The 16,169-nt window shown below is 39.2% G+C and overlaps 1 protein-coding gene across 2 annotated transcripts in view; it reads right to left on the bottom strand.

Annotated features, from left to right (window-relative positions):
• Nucleotides 1-16,169, bottom strand: part of klhl36 (kelch-like family member 36) — a 35,279-nt gene that overhangs the window by 18,771 nt on the left and 339 nt on the right. Inside the window, exons 2-3 of one of the 2 annotated variants that reach the window (XM_072279888.1) lie at nt 8,920-8,999; nt 969-2,042 (exon numbers count right to left, since the gene is read on the bottom strand). In XM_072279888.1, coding sequence (XP_072135989.1) covers nt 969-2,042; nt 8,920-8,979 — 1,134 coding nt within the window. In that variant the 5' untranslated portion in view covers nt 8,980-8,999. The remainder of the gene's footprint in view (nt 1-968; nt 2,043-8,919; nt 9,000-16,169) is intronic. The other variant, XM_072279889.1, reaches the window with a different exon arrangement.

The raw sequence follows: 16,169 nt of genomic DNA, 5'->3' as shown, positions 1-16,169 counted from the left end.
TGGAGGAGGACATGGACAGACATGTTAGTGAGGAAGGAAGTCGAACTGAAATAGGTAGCCACAAGGAGATCCTGCCTTTAGCTACCCAGCCTGTTGAGTTACGTCAGCATTTTGTGTGCACTGTTTATCATCTGGCTGAATCCTGCTATTTCAAATTGGAGATGACAAAATATCAAACAATCTATGTTCATTTGAATCATTGTGGTGTCCTTTTGCTATTGATCATCCACATATTTTACAAACTACAAATATTTTGAAGGAACCGATGAGAACAGAGCAAATGTTCCACTCAGTGTTTGGCTGGTACACTAAGAAACTGAGTTTCTACCAAGTGGTTCCAAATTCTTGTGCTGAGTCCTAGAAAGCTCCTTTACAAAAATCGAGATGCGGCTGAGAAATTGATCTTCCATATTTAACTAATGTCTGTAATGTGGGCAAATAAGGCCAAACGTCCTTACAGTGGAAGAAACGGTAAAATAATTTACAGACTCTTGTCATTTTCAAAAATGTAGGCAATATGTTTGACGTGGAGGATCTGGTATGGCTTTTGTGCTCAAAATAATGAAATAGCCTCACTGATCAGTTTTACTCACAAAAGCACATGTGAGAATGGTATCAAAGGACACCTCATGTCCAATGGATAGTTCCTCAAGGAAAGTTAATGTTCAGGAAGATAAACAGGGGAAGAACATTTTTCATTACACTTACAAACTACTTGTTTTTGTTGATTAATAAACAAAATTTGCCCCTTTTTGCCTACAATTTTAAGTGACACTTACTTGAACTCATTTAAAAAAACATGCTTCGGTAGTTGTCTTTGGCAACATAATTCACAGAACTTAGTGCCCCAACATTGTAAAGGACAACAATAGCAAGAAATTTCACAAGACAATGAGATCTGCATGTATTGGTTCAGTTTTGATGCTCAAAGAGACATGATATCATATTATAGAAGATAAGAGATTTACCTTTAACCATTGGTTACACCTTGGATCATATCTATAAAGGACATTTGAGGCTGCATCACCTCCATTGTCACGAGAGGAGCTTCCGCCAGCCATAAAGATAAATCCCCCAAAGACAGTTACACAATGGTGGCTCCGTCTTGCAGGCAACATTGTTTCAGAAAACCATTGTCCATTTTCTTCATCAAAGTAGCACATATCATCACTTAGCTCTTCTCTTCGTTCAGACACTTCCCCACCAATAAACAGTAGTCTTTCAACATCAGATCGGAGAACAGACCGTCTGTTCTGGAGTACCGGCTGCTTTGTGATGTTATTGTGATAATGTATCGCTTCTTCCAAGAAGACATCACAATTTGCTTCTTTGGGGAGTAGGGAACACACTGCCGGTTTAACTCTGTGCAATAGATCACTCTTAGGTATAAGTGGGAAGTGGATATTTTTAAGGACAAGGTGTGCATCCTGCATTCTGTCAGGATTCTGTGTTAGCCACTGCAGTGCAACCTGCAATAAATCATGTTCACATTCATGTTGGACATTGTTGCTCTCTAAATACAGACAAAGTTTTTGCAGGGAGATGTTTTGCAAGAAGTCTGGTGTGAAGGAAAGAGTACCAAAGTCATGCAGAATAAAACTATCAATGAAACAGTCCAAGCGTTCCAGGTCATAAATTGAGGCTAGTTCTTGAAGATAGAGGTAATTTTCTTCACTAACCTCATTTTCAAGGTACTCACAACAAAAATCCACCACTTTCCAAATTTGTAGAAGATGTGCAGTTTCCAGAACGTAGTCAATATTACCACCATCTAATGGGAGTTCGCTACTATAGAGAAAGTCAATCACTGCTTTCAAACCTATATAGGAGGCTCCAACCAATTCAACTTCTTTTTGATAAGCTTCCCTCATTCCAATTGTAAACATAGAATTAAAATAATCACTGTAGACAGCCAGGAGACTCCTGTGGGCTGACACTTTTTGTTCATCTGCCACAAGCACAATATCGCAGAATAATCCTCTTTGTCTCTGCTCATTTAGTCCCTGGAGAACAACATTAGAATGATCTGCCCATCTGTACACCTGAAAAGAAAATATTCTCCAAGATTACTGCATTTATTTTGTATTTCACACCCGCTTAAAATGCATAAACAAAATTTTGCATCTACATTATGGACAATAAACTTATGATTTAGATGCTTGTGCAATTCATTTCACTATTTTCAATTATTTGTTTGCACATGGGCTACAGTATATGATCAAAAAGGAACAATACTTTCAATGACTTGCAAGAGACTGATTTAAGTTGTATTGACATAATCTATTATCAGCAAGGCAAATTATAGCAATTAGTTTAGATAGTTTCAGTGGAAATATTTCAGTTCATTGCAGTGGTTAGTAATCACTGTCAAATGTTTTAATTTCTTGATCAAATTATTTCCCACATTTCTTTTACAAGTCATAGTGCCAACAGAAATAATTCTTTTGACAAAGTAGTTTGCAAAAGTAGCCTGTGGCCAAAAGTCGTTCTGAACCAAATGATTTAAATCAGCTGTGCTATCCAAGTACTGATAATCAATTTGTTTCAGTTATTCTGCTGGATGCTGGCATCTTTTTAATTAAATGCAGCACCATTTTCAGGATTCATTGCAGTGCTCTAGCTGCAGCAACCAGGGAACTACATATTACGGCAATTATGCAACGGGATTAACAAATCAGCAGTCAAAACAAAATACTAGGTTTCGTTCAGTTACAATTAATTACATTATGACATTAGACAGCCATTTCAAGCTGTGAAGCAGGCATTATATTGTTTTAAAGTAATTAAAACATAACAAATGGTTTAAAAATCATACTTAACTAATCAAAAATTTTATACCAACATGGAAAAAAAAGCAAAACACAAAAATACAAACATGTTCTAACTCTGGTCATCTAATCTATAATTAAAATCCATACATTATCCAAAAAGATAACACTGAAATTAAGAGAAGAATCTAATTAAACCACAGAAACATAGAAAGCCTACAGGACAATACAGGTCCTTTGGCCCACAAAGCTGTGCCGAACATGTCCTTGCCTTAGAAATTACCTAGGGATACCCACAGTCCTCTATTTTGCTAAGCTCCATGTACCTATCCAAGAGTCTCTTAAAAGACCCTATCGTATCTGCCTCCACTACCGTTGACGCTAGCCCATTCCACACACTCACCACTCTCTGTATATAAAACTTATCCCTGCCATCTCCTCTGTACCTACTTCCAAACACAAAATACACCGCAGATGTTGGGGTCAAAGCAACACTCACAACACGCTGGAGGAACTCAGCAGGTCGGGCAGCATCCATCAGGACGAAGGGCTCTGGCCCGAAACGTTGACTGATCGTTTCCATGGATTCTGCCCGACCTGCTGAGTTCCTCCAGTGTATTGCGAGTGTTACCTACTTCCAAGCACCTTAAGACTGTGCCTTCTCATGTTATCCATTTCAACCCTGGGAAAAAGCCTCTGACTATCCACACGATCTATGCCTCTCACCAATTAAGTGGTGGAACATTGTTAAAACCATGACAAAACTCAGGAGTTTAAACACTGGAAATGGATTAATGCCCTATAAATTCCCTTCCACACATTTATTAAGTATTTTTACAAATAGACTTTTTTGTATTATTTGACATGGCAGTTGCTTCCTGCTCTCTCCCCTTTTCCCAAACATGATTCCCCTCTCCCGCCCCTCCTTTCCCACTCTCACTCTACAATAGTGACCCATATCAGATTCAGGTTTATCATACTCACATATGTCATGAAATTTGTGGGTTTTTTTGCGGCAGGACCAGAGGCACATTCTATAATGACCAATAAACCATTTGTCTGGAATCAAATGACATTGCCTAGTGTCTCAGGGCTTGGTGTGTCTGCACCCGTGCCACCTCCCCCGTCCCCCCACCCCTGGCACTGCCCTCATCCCATACTCATCTTGCAGCACTCCACCAACCTGATTCCCAACATCCTCTGTTCCTGCCATGTTTACAAACTCGCTTTCCACTCCACATTGACAAATGCAGTACTGTACAAAAGTCTTGGGCACCCTAACTATATATGTGAGTCTAAAACTTTTGCACTGTACTGTATGTCCAGCTTTGTCTTTCTTTTTGAATACAAGACATATTTTCTTCACTTACTATCAAACCAGGAGGTCGCCTTAGCTTATGTAAATGAAAGCCGGAATTGTAGTAATGCATTGTATGCATTACTAAATGACAATAAAAGAGGACTGCGTGTCCTCATAATCTAATATGAATACCCACCTAGTCATACTATAGTTCTTAAGGTGCTTCATTATCTAACCTGTTTCAGACCCACAAGGCAATGGATGAGAAAAGAAAACTTTCCAAATTAAACCTTGCATAAGATAGTTTTTAAATCACAAACACAAAACATAATTTAGCTTAAAAACACAAACACGAGGAAATCTGCAGATGCTGCAAGTTCAAGCAACACACGCAAAATGCTGGTGGAACGCAGCAGGCCAGGCAGCATCTATTGGAAGAGGTACAGTTGACGTTTCAGGCCACGACACTTTGTTCCACTAGCATTTTGTGTGTTACATAATTTAGTTTGTTTAATTTCATAAATAGTTTAAAAATAAAGTTGGGAAGTTTGAAGTTTCCTTGCATCTTCACTGCCATTTTGATTATTGCATCCTTGAAGCAACCTTTGTTTAAACAGCATTTTATTGTTGCTTACAATCTTTGTTTAGGTCTGTTTATTTGGTTTATGTAGCTGCTAGAAATAACTGATTGCCAGGCCAACAGTTACGGTTATCACGGGTCTTTGCAAAACTGGAAGAATTGAATTTTTATGTAACATAGCTATAGCTCTTTACAAGAGAATTGTTTTTGTACAAGTTGTGGGTAAGGAACACTGTGCCAGGCAGATTGTGCAGGTAATTTGTTCTCTGTAAAGGTGAAAATTATACTTTATTCTAGTTTGGCCTTAAACCAAGAAAAGGAATGCAATTACAATTAGCACTGAAATTAATTGGTTCAGTTCTTTATATAAAGTGTTTAGCCACACATAATTATGAAAATTACTGCAGATAATAATTGCTTCAAAATGCTTGCAGTTATTTTGAAATGGTTATCAATCAGGGAAACACTACTCTAGCAAGCAGCTATTTTTAATTTTTGCTCGTCTCTCATTTCTGAGGTGTAACCCAAGATTTGTGGCCAGAAAGTTTGCTGTCTTTGGTTAGGGACAGCAGGAGTTACTGCATATAAAACAGATATTAAAAGTTTTCAAAAATTTCGATACAATACCGTAACAGGCCCTTCCGGATTATGAGCCTGTGCCAGCGACTTGTACCCATAAGAGCAATAAACCTACTAACCTGTACGTCCTTAGAATGTGGGAGGAAGCTGGAGCACCAGCAGAAATCCATGTGATCATGGGGGGAATATATGAACTCCTTACAGACAGAGAAATACAACCCAAATTGCCAGCACTGTAATAACTTTATATCAACCACACACTACCATGCCACCCCTAAAAGGTTACCAGCCATCAATCTGAAGCAGCTCATTCCAAATTACTTTGCAATAAGTCATGTTCCAGTTCAGGGAGGAGAATGGGCTTTACTGTTAAAGTGAACAAGGAAATACAAATTCAAATATATCCAAACCGTAAGCAGCACTCAACCTAGTTTAGCTGATCATTAGACTCCTACTGATAATAACCATCTTTCATTTTAGTTTCAAAATGAGGCATATTTGATACATGCCAAGCCAAATATACAGAATGTGAAGTTGTGCCAATGCTTTTAGTTACTGCTGACATTTATTAACAATGTAAGTCGCAATGAAGAATTCATGAAAATACAAGATCAGTCCAGCCAGAATAATAAATTACTGACTTGTATCAGTTTACCCCTTTACTCAAACTTGAAAATATGTTTTCCCATTTCTGCAACCACTATTCAATATTCTGGATATTAACATATCACGGCCAGCAAAATTAGTGTTTTTGTTCAGTTTAACTACTACCATGAAGTCTATGAACAGCTATTTTAATAGGATTACTTTGAGGGGAAAATAAATATTTTAATTGCTTTTGTCAAATAACTACTTGAAAAGTGCTACTACATGGCTTGTTATTATACCATAACCCTGGAGTTAATAATTAGCACCCTGTCACCCATGTGAAAAACACCAATTTCTGAGATAGAAGGTGACTATGACCATGAATTAATGTTCCAGTACAAAAACTTCAGTAAGATTAAAATCTTTGTAACTGGACTAGTAATGGTTTGAATATAAATATGGAAGGAATTATTAAAAAATTGGAGAAAATACGAACATCGGTGGCATTGTTGAAAGTGAGGATAATATGAGGGTACTGAACGATCCTGATCAGCTGGCAAATTGGCAAGAGCAACACATTTTGGGAGATCCAATGAGAAAGTATTAAGGAATAGAAGGGCCTTTAAATACATGTCCTGAAGGTGGCAGGACTGGTAGAGAACACAGTAAAGGCAGCCTCCAGCCGCCTTAACAGAACATCAGCGAAGTCCTCCTCCTTCATAGGACAGGGTTTCCCTTCTTCCACTTGATCATTCCCTTCCTCCTTTCTTGATAATGTCCTCTCCCGCATCTCCTCCATTTCCCAGATATCCATCCTCTGCACATCTTCCCACCACCTTAACAGGGATAGAGTTCCTCTTGTCCTCACCTACCACCCCATGAGCCTCTGCACATTATTCTCCACAACTTCCACCATCTTCAACGGGATCCTACTACCAAACACATCCTTACCTTCCCCATCCCCAATTCTCTGCTTTCCACAGTGATCGCTCCCTTGTCCATTCATCCCTCCCTATTAATATCACTCCTGGTACTTACCCTAGTGGAAGTACTACAGCTGCCTAGTCACCTACTCCCTCATCTCCTTTCAGGGCCCCAAACAGTCTTTTCAAGTGAGGCAGCATTTCACCTGCGAATCTATTGGGTTGTCTACTGTTTCTGGTGCTTCCACTGTGGCCTCCTTTACATTGGTGAGACCAGATATAGGTTGGGGGAAATCATTTTGTCAAGCACCTTCACTTGATCTGCAGGATTTCCCATGGCCAACCATTTTAATTCCATTCCAACATGTTGCTCCAAGATAACTACTGCCACAATGAAGCCACTCTCAGGTTGGAGGAGCAATATCTCATATTCTGTTTGAATAGCCTCCAATCTCTTGGCATAAACACAGATTTCTCTAACTTCTGATTTTCCCCCTCCCCCCTTCCCTTTTGGTTCATTCTCCACTCTGGCTCCCCTCTTAACTTTCTTCCCCTCACCTATCTATCAACCCCCCACCCTGGGCCATTCCTCCTCCACTTTCCCTCTTGATCCACTCTATCAGATCCCTTCTTCTCCAGCCCTTTACCTTTTCCACCTATCATCTCCCAGCTTTTTACTTCATCCCATCTCTCCCCATCATCTTTTTGCTTGTACTCCTTCACCTCCATCCCCCCCACCATCTTACTTTGGCTTCTCCCCCTTCCTTTCCAGTCCTGATGTAGGGTGTCGGCCAGAAACATCAACTATTTTCAGAAGTTGCCTGACCTGCTGAGTTCCTCCAGCATTTTGAATACGTTATTATGTAATGCATTAGCCAGGACTGGAATGCAAGAGCACAGAAGTCATAGAACAACTTGGGGGAGGGGGGAAGAATTCAAGTTAGGCCACAGTTGGAGTTTTGAAGATAAGATAAAATTTACCCCAGAGTCATTTAGAGATTGTGGGTATGCTATGCTATGTTGGCCCTAGAATGTGTGGCGACACTTGTGGGCATTAAATTTGCAGCAATTCAGATAGTAGAGACTGACCAGCCAAGAGGCAGGCAGGCAGGGAGGCAGGCCAGAATGAAAGTTGATATTTGTAATGGAGGTGAAATAAGCAATGTATGGTACTATGCAAATTGAATGGAAGCTCATCTCAGGGTTTAATAATGACACCAATGTTTCAGTACAGTTCACCCTTACAATATCAGAAGAAATGGAGTTAGTGCTTGGTACAGACTCTCTGGTGGAGACTGAAGGGAGGGGGGTGGAGGATATCTATGGCCAGCCAGTTTTCCTCATCAGTGGAGACAGTCGAGAAGATGAGAGATTTGGTGGTGATGTAAAGCAGGTCATCATCGACCTAGACGTGGAAACTGATACTACGTTTTTAGATGATGTTGCCATATTCCTGGTACATACTGCTCTAACAGCTGAACAGGATGAACTGCTTCCCCCCCCCCGCCCAAATTAATCTTAAAACACTGCTTGGCTATGATGTCCAACATTTATTTCAATGTTAATAACTACCATATCATTAATCTGTCACGAGTATGAGGAATAATATTTTAATGACCACAAGATAAATCTCTCACTTCTATTATTTCTCTTTCTACTCCCAAACTCCGGATTGAATATGATAATAAATTCATACTGTACATATCAAAGTTAAGTTAGACAAGAGGTAGAAATTTGACGAATAAAGGTTAATCAAACAATGCTATAGTCTTACCAGCGAATATTCAGTATATCCCCAACTGAAATTCAGATGGCATACCTAAGTAAATGATTAATTCTTGGAAAGATTTTCATTTCTCAGTGTTATTATAGTTTACTGAAATTTTAATAAATGTTTAATAATTATTAGAAGTATCTCACAGGAAGGGTAGGTAAACAGATTGTTTTGCATCTTCCAAACTGAACAGTCATCCACTTGTTCAACAAAGGAGCACCTACCACAAGTAAGCCACATTTTCCATTTTCTCCAGAGGTGGGTTCTGTGTGCCCTATCAAGCAGCAAGAGAACCTTAATATTATTCATACTATTGGAGACCACACAGATGAGGATGTTTTACTGTTGTGTCAGGATTCATTTTTCACATTAAATGGTAATGACACTAAGCAATGCACCGGACTAACCTTTGATGATTCACTAATTTTGTGCGGACGAGAGACTCGTGACTGCTTTGCTCCCTCCATTGCAGCTTCCTTAGTTCCACCTATCAAAAGGTATTACATCGTTAAGTTTTGTTATAGGAAAACATCTGCTGTGTCATGGCGTTTTTAAACCACATCCCTACAAGAGGCTTCAAAGCATGCTTTTCAGCTACATTCTGGAAATACCTGCTAAATTTGTCAACTAAAAATTACCCAATGATCTTTTATGGGATCAGCAATTCTAGGAATAGATCGACATACCCATTCTGTTAGTATGGGAAGATAGTTCACACTACAGTAGAAAACCAAATATAAAGAGAATGGGAAGCAAGGAATTAAAGAGACTAGGGTCAGAAAATCTGCTTTTGTGGTGCTGACTCAGGGATTAAAATTGACAACATCAAAAGGAAAATTTCATTCATTTCTTCAAGCAGTGTGATGGCATACTTAAATTCTTCAGAGGAGAAGGAGACTTTGGTTTAATTTAACTTCAAGAACAAAACAGTCTCTCTTCTCTACAGAGCCTAAATATCCAACTGGAACTCCATGGATACAATGAATTTGGGTCAAGTCAGGTATTGTATGTACAAAATTAAGCCTTTGGTTAAGCCAGCTCCGTACTTACGGGGGTACTCTACCACCACTTGAGCGCAGTGTGGCAGATTCCCCTCAGGATGAAGGATCACTTTCAGAGTGGATGTAAGAATCAGGATTTGATTTGGATAGGATGAAAAATAAAACAAACAATAACATAGAAGAAGGGGATTGAGCACCTGGCTCCATTAATATTGATTACAGCTGATTCAGACATCTATTTCCCATTCTTACAAAGAAAATTATCTACCTTTCTTTAATACCTCAGATCCAGCTTCCACAGACTTTGGGGGCAAAGAATTTGAGAGGCTCTCCAAATTCTGCAAGAAGGAATTCCTATGCAGCACAGTTTCAAACGACTACCTCATTTCGTAATTTGTTAGTCCGAGAATCTTCCACTAGTGAAAACATCTATCTTGCCGTGCCCCTTAGGATTTTATGTTTAAGTAAAATCAAACTCATTCTTTTTAAATTCAAAAAGTACAAGTCTAAGCTTTTTAGGACTACACTCTCATCTCAGGAACTATCTTAGCAAATCTTGTCTGGATTGCCTACAATGCTAACATTATTCTTTATAAAACAAAGAATTACAGTTTCTTTCACATCAAGAGGTGTCTTTATGAACAGTTGTCCAAGAGCATTATTCTGCCGGATTCACTATAGTGCCAAACTCTGCTGGCAGACACAAAGTGATTCATAAAAGTTGCTGGTGAACGCAGCAGGCCAGGCAGCATCTGTAGGAAGAGGTGACGAAGGGTCTCGGCCTGAAACGTCGACTGCGCCTCTTCCTACAGATACTGCCTGGCCTGCTGCGTTCACCAGCAACTTTTATGTGTGTTGCTTGAATTTCCAGCATCTGCAGAATTCCTGTTGTTTACAAAGTGATTCAGAAGCATTTGACTAAACTGGTGGTGCTGTCAAATGAACAAATGCACGATGCGCAGAACATGAGAAAATCTGCAGATGCTGGAAATTCAAGCGACTCGCACAAAATGCAGCAGGCCAGGCAGCATCTATAGGAAGTAGTACAGTTGACGGGTTGAGACCCTTCGTCACGATGCCGCAGAAGCTCAGCTGGTAGCACACCCAATTGACTGATTTGTCATTGGTCTGGCCACTAAACCAGTGACATGCTGAGGTAGGACCAGGTTGTACTTCACATCTGGCCTTTAGCTTAATTTCAAGTAAAAGTGGCAAGTTCAAGTTTAATTGTCATCCAACCAAACAGGAATATAGCCAAATGAAACAGTGTTCCTCTGGAGCCAAGGTGCAAAGCACAGTTCCAACAGCACAAGGCACACATAGCACATGTAAGATAGCAGTAAGCACATAAGCCACACCAAAAAGTATATAATGTAGCCCAAGTCCCACGGATGTTGTCAGCACGAACAAGCCCGCAGTAGTCTGCAGACCAATGCGCTCTAGCTTGTCTTCCACAGAGCGAACACTGGAGGGCAACACTAACATCAGCATGGACGCCGCACCACTCTGCCTCAGATGTCACCCCTCCTGGGCAGCTGCAACAGGCAACACCTCACTATGAGGCCACACAGCTCCCCTGCTGTCAGTCCCCCCAATAAACCAGTGAACCAGACTTGCAGGATTTCACATTACCTTGCACTTTCAAGAAAAATAAATGACTAAGACAATCATTCGCGGTTAGACTGCACACCACCTTTACACACCAACTCTAATGCATCTCTACAGCCGGCAGCAACACAGTTCACACCAGGTCCAGTTCCTTCGCCAGCGAGCAACAAGCTGATGGGGTAGAATTACTTGAAGTTCTTAATGTCCAGCAGTGACTTATAAGCATAAAAAAAAGTTTAAGAAGACAATAACACCTTTGGTTGGCCCCATAGAGGCCACTGTGTCTGAGTGTACTGCCATCTTACTGGAAGAGAAGTTAATTGCTTCATTTACTTGGTGAAATATTTTAAGTGTCTAATACAGCTGCAGATTTTGACTGCTTGTCATATTGCCAAAGGATGTCAGGACACCCCAGGCACAAGAATATAACTGAGATCCAGTCAACATATGGGTGAATGGGATCAGTTCACCTGAGTCTTCATATCTGGAAAAAGTGTAGGTGGATAGATACTGCAGGTAGTAATGACCAGGTTACCTCATCATTCATATTGTAAACTATCAAGCAAGCATTTGCACAAAGATATTTTCCCTACTGCTAATGAGAAATCTTTCAGAAAGTCATAAATATTTTACGTCTAGTCATGATCATGATATATGAAATGCTGCATTTTATGACTAGACACTACAAATAGCAGTCTACTGAAGAGATAACAGTTATTATAAATGAGGACAACATGGATAACTCTTCTGTTCTTTGCCAAGTTCTTCCCATGGGATTGCTGCTGATATGTGCTGCAACACAATGTACTTAATACTTTCATTGGGTTTGATAACAGAAAATCAGTTCTGCCTAGCCACAAGTTAAAGAAGATCTAGCCTGATGCAGTTGCCAAATTTTCCCCAGTGGTCCAAATTTACAACAGTGATGGCAGCAAAAGGACATTCAGAGATCTAGTGAAAGGATTTGTCGGTTTCATTAACAGCTGATTGTATGACTCATTCTTTTATAGAAGAAACAATGCACCGTCGAAGGTAGTGGCAAGGAAAGCAAAGCAATTTTGCAATTTACACCATGTAAAGTATAATGTTAAAGCTTCAGAGGTGCTGTTAGTAATTCAGTGCAGACTTTGCTATCTGCAGCCTTTTCTAAAGGAAAATTCATTCGAACTGATGAGAAATTAATGTATTTACAAACAAGTTTTAGCGTAAAAATATCCCTAAAACAACTGAACAAAATCCAAATTAAGTATTCTTTGTAAATGACATAAAAAGCCAATATTACTTCTTAACAGCTTTTTTTTGGATGAAAACATTCTAATTTTATGATATATATTATTATTCCTTACAATGTGAGTGAATTGCAAAGGATTAAACAGGGGATTTTAAATACCAAAATATGCATTTTTAAAATCTATAATTCGTGGTTTGAATGATCTACTTTAAAAGGCATGCATATTTCACTATTTCTCTAGAATTCTGTGTAATGTTTTGCATATTTAACTTAAAAAAGACTTTTTCTGGTTTTACTGTCTAGAAAACGTCTTACATGGTATTATGGCTTGGTGACATCACAGGTTCCTAGTAAATCAATGCATGGGATATAAAAATGGAAAATCTCTTTCTACAGAAATTGCTGGATCTTCAAATAATCTTTGCATTGCTATTAAACGTAAATACTGGGCCTACACAAAGGTACATAGTAATATATAGGACTACATCTGAAGAATAGAAAATAGAAAATCTTGCAATAAATTTATTTTTTCAGAGCAAAATTCATACTTGTTGGGAATATTCAAATATAAAATTTGAATTTCAGCAGATATAAGAAAAGGATCACAGACTTTAGAACCAAGTTTTTACAAATCTTTGTGAATTCTTTTATGGAAATTGTAAATGATTGATTCAGAACTATCCACTGAAGATGTTTATTTGAAGTTTCAAATAAAGACTTTTGATGTACTTTAAATTAATATCTATAAGACTACAAGATATAAAAGCAGAATTAGGCCATTTGGAACTCCAATCTCCCGCCTTCTCCCCATATCCCTGCATGCCCTGATCAATTACAAATATATCAACCTCTGACTTAAATGTACCTAATGATTTGGCCTCCACAGCCACCAATGGCAACAAATTCCACAGATTCACCACTCTCTGGCTAAAGAAATTCCTCCTCATCTCCATTCTAAAACTATGCTCCTCTATTCTGAGTCTGTCCCACCATATCCACTCTCTCCACATCCACTCTATAAAGGCCTTTCAACATTCAATAGGCTTCAATTAGGTCCCCCCCCCTCATTATCCTGAATTTCAGTGAATAAAGGCCCAGAGCCTTCAAACACTATTTGAATGACAAGTTGTTCAAACCTGGAATCATTTTTATGAACCCTCTCCAGTGTCAGCACATCCTTTCCTAGATAAGGGGCCCAAAACAGCTTACAATACCCCAAGTGAGGTCTCACCAGTGATTTATAAAGCCTCAACATTACATTCTCGCTTTTACATTCTAGTCGTCTTGAAATGAATGCTAACATTGCATTTGCCTTCCTCACCAGATTCAACCTGCAAATGAACCTTTATGGAATCCTGCACAAGGACTCTCCAGACCCTTTGTGCCTCAGATCTTTGAATGGCCTCTCCATTTGGTATTTCACCCACCAAAGTGCAAGACCGTATGCTTCCCAACACAGCCACCTCATTGCTCATTCTCCTAACTTAAGTCCTTCTGTAGTCTCCCTGCTTCCTCAAAACTATCTGCCTCTTCACCTACCCTCATATCATCCACATATTTGGCCACGAAGACATCAATACTGTCATCCAAGTCAATGGCATATACCTTAAAAAGAAGCGGTCCTAACGGAGACCCCTGTGGAATACCGCTAGTCATTGGCAGCCAACCAGAAAAGGCTCCCTTTATTCCCACTCTGTGCCTCCTGCCAATCAGCCACTGCTTTATCCGTGCTAGTATCTTTCCCGTAATACCATGGGCTCTTAACTTGTTAAGTGGCCTCATGTGTGGCAACTTGTCAAAGGCCTTCTGAATATCCAAGTACAAAACATCCAGATTCTTTGTCTATCCTATTTATTACTTCTTCAAAGAATTCCAACAGATTTGCCAGGCAATATTTTCTTTTGTGGAAACCATGCTGACTACAACCTATTTTATTATGTGCCTCCAAGTACCCCGAAACCACATCCTTAACAATCAACCCCAACATCTTCCCAACTACTGAGGTCAGACTAACTGGCCTATAATTTCCTTTCTTCTGACTCTCCCTTCTTGAAGGGTGGAGTGATATTTGCAATTTTCCAGTCTTCCAGAGCTATTCCGGAATCTAGTGATTCTTTAAAGATCATTACTTATGCCTCCATAATCTCTCCAGCCACCTCTTTCAGAACGCTGGACTGTACACCATCTGGTTCAAGATTAATATCTATGTACCTGCAAGAAAATAACTGGATCAGTTAAAAACACAAGATCATTACAAGTTTGATTCAGTGCATGGCACACTCACTTACATAAAAAAGGAAGTTTGAAGGCCTATTACTGAACGGGATTACAGTATATCAACTATGCAAAACTGAGCGAATTTTAGTCTGTCAGAGATGGCTGTTTTCAGTTACATCATAACCCTATATATAAGGATGCTAAAAAAAATTCAAAACGTAGGAAGTACAAAATCCTCCAAGTAAGGAACAAACATTCCTTACTTTTCTAACAGGAATCAAATTGCACCTTGTTGCAGCATACAATATTGTCATAGTTTGTCCACTTGTGTATATCAAAGTAATTTATAGATTCATTCCTGATAACTGGCTGAAGTGCATAGCAGTAATATCTCTTATTAACTATTTGCTAGTAATATAGATTGTACTTAGCTAGAGGAACAATTAACATCTCCGTTCAATTTTCTTCTCCAAGATTTCCTTTGATCCCTCTGCTCACAACCAATAACTCCAGCTTAAATTTGTTGATCTTGTTGGTGCCACAATAGCATGATCTATTACAACTCAGGGCATTAGAGTTCAGAGTTCAATTCCAACGTCATTTGTGAAGACTCTGTACACCCTCTCCATGGAATGTGTGGGTTTTCTTCTGGTCCTCCAGTTTCCTCCCACAGTCCAAAGATGTAACGGTTAATAAATTGTCCCGTGATTAGTTTAGAGTTAAATCGAGGTTTGCTGGGTGGTGTGGCTTGAAGAGCCAGAAGGACATATTCCACACTGTATCTCTAAATAAAATAAATAAACTATTAATGGCTGAACTCCTTTAAAAGGTAATGAATTTACAGCATCATTACTTCTTTAATCTTGGCAATGGGTTGGTGTGAAAACTTCAGAGACATTTGAGAAAATCTATTGCTTAGCTAAGTATTTCAAATGTTGTAAAATTTCTCAAGGGCCAATAAAACCAAAACCTGATCATTCAAACTAAGGCAAATCAATACTTTTCTAATTATTCATGCATACATCACTGATAAAGCCAGCATTTACAATCCATTCCCAACTGCCTGCTACACTAAGCAGTTTGCTGTGTCATTTCCATTAACGGCAGGTCTGATTTCTTTCCCTGCAGGTGCAATTATCCAGTATTTTCACAGTCACCATTATCCACTACCAGATTTTTCTTTATTCTAGATTTGGATTTAAATTCCCCAGTTGCTGTACAGGATTCAAACTCACATCCCTTGATCTATAATCTTTGCCTTTGTATACTAATTTAATACTTTAAGTAGAATGCTATACTATCACTGAGTTGGATGATGCGTTGGGAAAGGAGGATTGCTGATATTGGAAGACAGTGTGACAGAAGAGTCTGCCCAGAGGGAAGCAGGTAGGAATGACATCCTTTCAAGAGACAGAGTGGTAGGGAGTGTAGTCTCAGTAGCTTCGAATCAGGAGGTTTATACTAAATAACAGTGGACAGTTCATCTCCTGTAATGGAGACAGAAAGACCTAGAAAAGAGCGAGGCATCAGAAATGATCCAAGTGAATTTGAGAGCAGGCTGGAATTCTAGTTGTCCTTTTTCTTCCCACAGGCACTGAGG

The sequence above is a fragment of the Mobula birostris genome, chromosome 15 (genome assembly GCF_030028105.1).
Source record: "Mobula birostris isolate sMobBir1 chromosome 15, sMobBir1.hap1, whole genome shotgun sequence".
NCBI lineage: Eukaryota > Metazoa > Chordata > Chondrichthyes > Myliobatiformes > Myliobatidae > Mobula > Mobula birostris.
The sequence above is the reverse complement of the archived record's forward strand: the minus strand, read 5'-3'. Positions and strand labels throughout refer to the sequence as shown.